At 41.6% G+C, this 2,805-nt stretch overlaps 1 protein-coding gene across 3 annotated transcripts in view; it reads left to right on the top strand.

Annotated features, from left to right (window-relative positions):
* LOC114065134 (mitogen-activated protein kinase kinase kinase 3-like) overlaps window positions 1-2,805 on the top strand; it is a 76,123-nt gene that overhangs the window by 32,708 nt on the left and 40,610 nt on the right. For all 3 annotated transcript variants that reach the window (XM_027898795.1, XM_027898798.1, XM_027898797.1), the window contains exon 3: window positions 1,786-1,895. In XM_027898795.1, the coding sequence (XP_027754596.1) occupies window positions 1,786-1,895 (110 nt within the window). The remainder of the gene's footprint in view (window positions 1-1,785; window positions 1,896-2,805) is intronic.

Consider the following 2,805-nt stretch of genomic DNA (forward strand, 5'->3'; position numbering starts at 1 on the left):
CCACAAAATCTGTGTGGAAAACTGGGTTTGTCCCAGAGGTCCTTTAAAAAATTAAAAAAAAAAAAAAAAAGCAACCCAAACCAAACCAACAACAAAAGAAAAACACCCCAAACCCAAACTTTGGGGATATTCTTGTTGTGGTTTTGGTTTTTGTTTGTTTGGTTTGGGTTTTTTTTCCTCTGAACTAAAACTGAAAATTATCTTTTTCTTGAGTGTTTTCCTGTAGCATTTCAGGCTGTTCTCCCTGCCACCCCTTTGGAAAAACCCACCTGTGTGTTTAGTAAATAGGGAAATGTGGAAAGGAAAAGGAATTGTATTTTAATGTACTTTGGTATGAATTTTATTATTTTATCAGTTGTATATTTAATATTGATACGTAGATATCTGTTTATATACTAAATATAAAATATAAATATATATAAATAAGTATATATAATATATATATAGATATAAATATATACTATACTATACACGCACACATCATCTACAGGAAAATGTATGCATTTTCCTAATACTCTGATGTAGGCATTGGAGCTCATTTCTGAGCAATAAAATGAAAGTGACACTGGATTTTAAACATTTTCCCCCAGTTTTCCCCCTTATTTCTTTAATGAGATGGTTCTGGGTGCACAGCATGCATGAGGAGTCTTTTTCTCACTTTTTTTTTTTTCTTTGCACCTTCAGTCATGACAGAACCCAGCAGGAGGAGCAGAAAAAGAGGATATGATGATCCTGTGCATGAGGATCCAGGATTACACCTCCCTGGGGAAAGATCCCTCAGTATTTGGGTCCGGTCCCGTCTGATTTCATATAATTTTTGTAATTTTTCACATATTTGTGGACTTTGAGTTAAATCTGCAGGCTGGCTTGGTGTAGGGGTGGTTCTGTCCCTGGAGACACTCGTTTTTAGACAAAATTTGTAGCTGTATTTGGATTTTTACAGTAATAGCTGCACATGCCTAATATTTGCCTTGGTTATATCACGAACACGGAGCGTGCAGTGGGTCCTCACACCCTCCTAAGGAGTGTGCCCTGCCCTAGGTCTCGACAGGGCTCTTAGAGCTTGTGGTTGGTATTTTGCAGTGTCACAGTTCAGAGCTGCTTTAAGAGGCCACAACCTCAGATGGAAAAGTGGTGAAAAGGAGGAGACTGGTTTCAGATCGAATGGGTCCTTCAAAGTTCTCTAGTTTCTTCTGTCCAGCATTGCTGACTTTATGTCTTCCTATGAGTTCCTTGCCCTCTCCCGTGGTTTCTTGCTGCCTCTGGTTTTGAAAATCAGCTGTGGTTCTTGAGCACCCTTAATGAAGAGGGAGGAAAGGAGGAGATGAAGAACAGGATTGTGCTCCATCACCTGCTGCCATGAGATTTCTGGGTCCTGAAAGATCTCTTTCCTGCAGAGCACCACCATACACCTCAAAAACTGGATCCGGAAGGGACTTTAAAGATAACCCAGTTCCAATCCCCCTGCCACGAGCGGGGACACCTTCCACTTGACCAGGTTGCTTCATCCAACCTAGCCTTGAACACTGCCAGGGATGGGTCATCCACAGCTTCCCTGGGCAGCCTGTGCCAGGGCTTCACCACCCTCACAGCGGAAAATTTCCTCCTAACATCTAATCTAAACCGACCCTCTGTCAGTTTAAAGACATTGTCTCATGTCCTGTCACTCACTGCGTGTCCTTGTCAAGATTCCCTCTCCAGTTTTCTTGTAAGCTGCATTTTCACTCTGTAGTTCTGGGGGTGAGGTTGCCTTCCGCACTTCAGTTGTCTCACCTTCTTTTGCAGATGAAGAAGAAGCTCTGAACTCTATTATGAAGGATTTGGCAGCGTTGGGCAAATGTGGGGGGCTGCTGGACAACAACAGGAATAAAACCAGCGTCCACTGCAGTAAACAGGTAAGGCATTGCTTGATTCCCCCACAGATTCCAACAGACCAAAGGGGTGGGTATGGTGCTCACCATGCTGGCAGCACAGAGTTTAAATGTTAGAACTGAAGTTAACAAGTGCTGCAGGACCTCAGTACATCAGAAATAGCGTTATTTTACCAAGGCATAAGCTTTAGGATCTCTTTTTGAAGAGCTGAAAGGAAGTTACAGACATCCCCATATCACGGAGGAGCAGAGAAAAGCGATGCCCCAAATAATTCAAAAATATAACAACAGAGCCTGAAATTGGGTTTAAATCTCAATTCCCACCTCAAGGCACTTCTAACTGTTGTTTAGCACTGAAAGTAGTAGAAGTTGTTACAGTCTCTGCAGCTTTAAGACTTGGATAAATCAAATGTTTTGTACTGACAGCATTGATGAAATACAGTATTTATTACGTGCACATTTGAAAGACACACTGCCAACTTTGAGCTGTAGACACCCAGGCTCTTTGGGGAGGAATAATGTCATACTTATATAAAGTGCTTAATTATTAATTACTGGTGTTTATCTTTACGCTCCTAAACCCAAACACTTTGGCCCTGTTGCACGTTCAGAGTTGTTTTGGTGAACAAAAACGTTGTCCCTTGAGCAATGTCAGAAATTATTTGCTGACATCGATATAATAGCTGAAGTGGATTTAATGGCCTGTTTGTGTAGGGAACAAATATTATGCGAACATGAAAGTTGCGAAGAAAGAACTGAGTCGTCAAAATAGCGAGGAAAAAAAGGGAGGAAAAAATTAAGATGACTGGGAAGCTGCTGGAGAAGCATAGGAGCAGATTCACTTGGAATTCCACTCCTAGTGCTGTGGCTTAGGATGAACTTGCAGTCGACTTTACAACTGCTGAATGCCCAGCGAGGAGGAAAACAAATTGTC

The sequence above is a fragment of the Empidonax traillii genome, unplaced genomic scaffold, assembly GCF_003031625.1.
Source record: "Empidonax traillii isolate 1590-97213 ecotype Southwest subspecies unplaced genomic scaffold, ASM303162v1 scaffold624:size695616, whole genome shotgun sequence".
Lineage (NCBI taxonomy): Eukaryota > Metazoa > Chordata > Aves > Passeriformes > Tyrannidae > Empidonax > Empidonax traillii.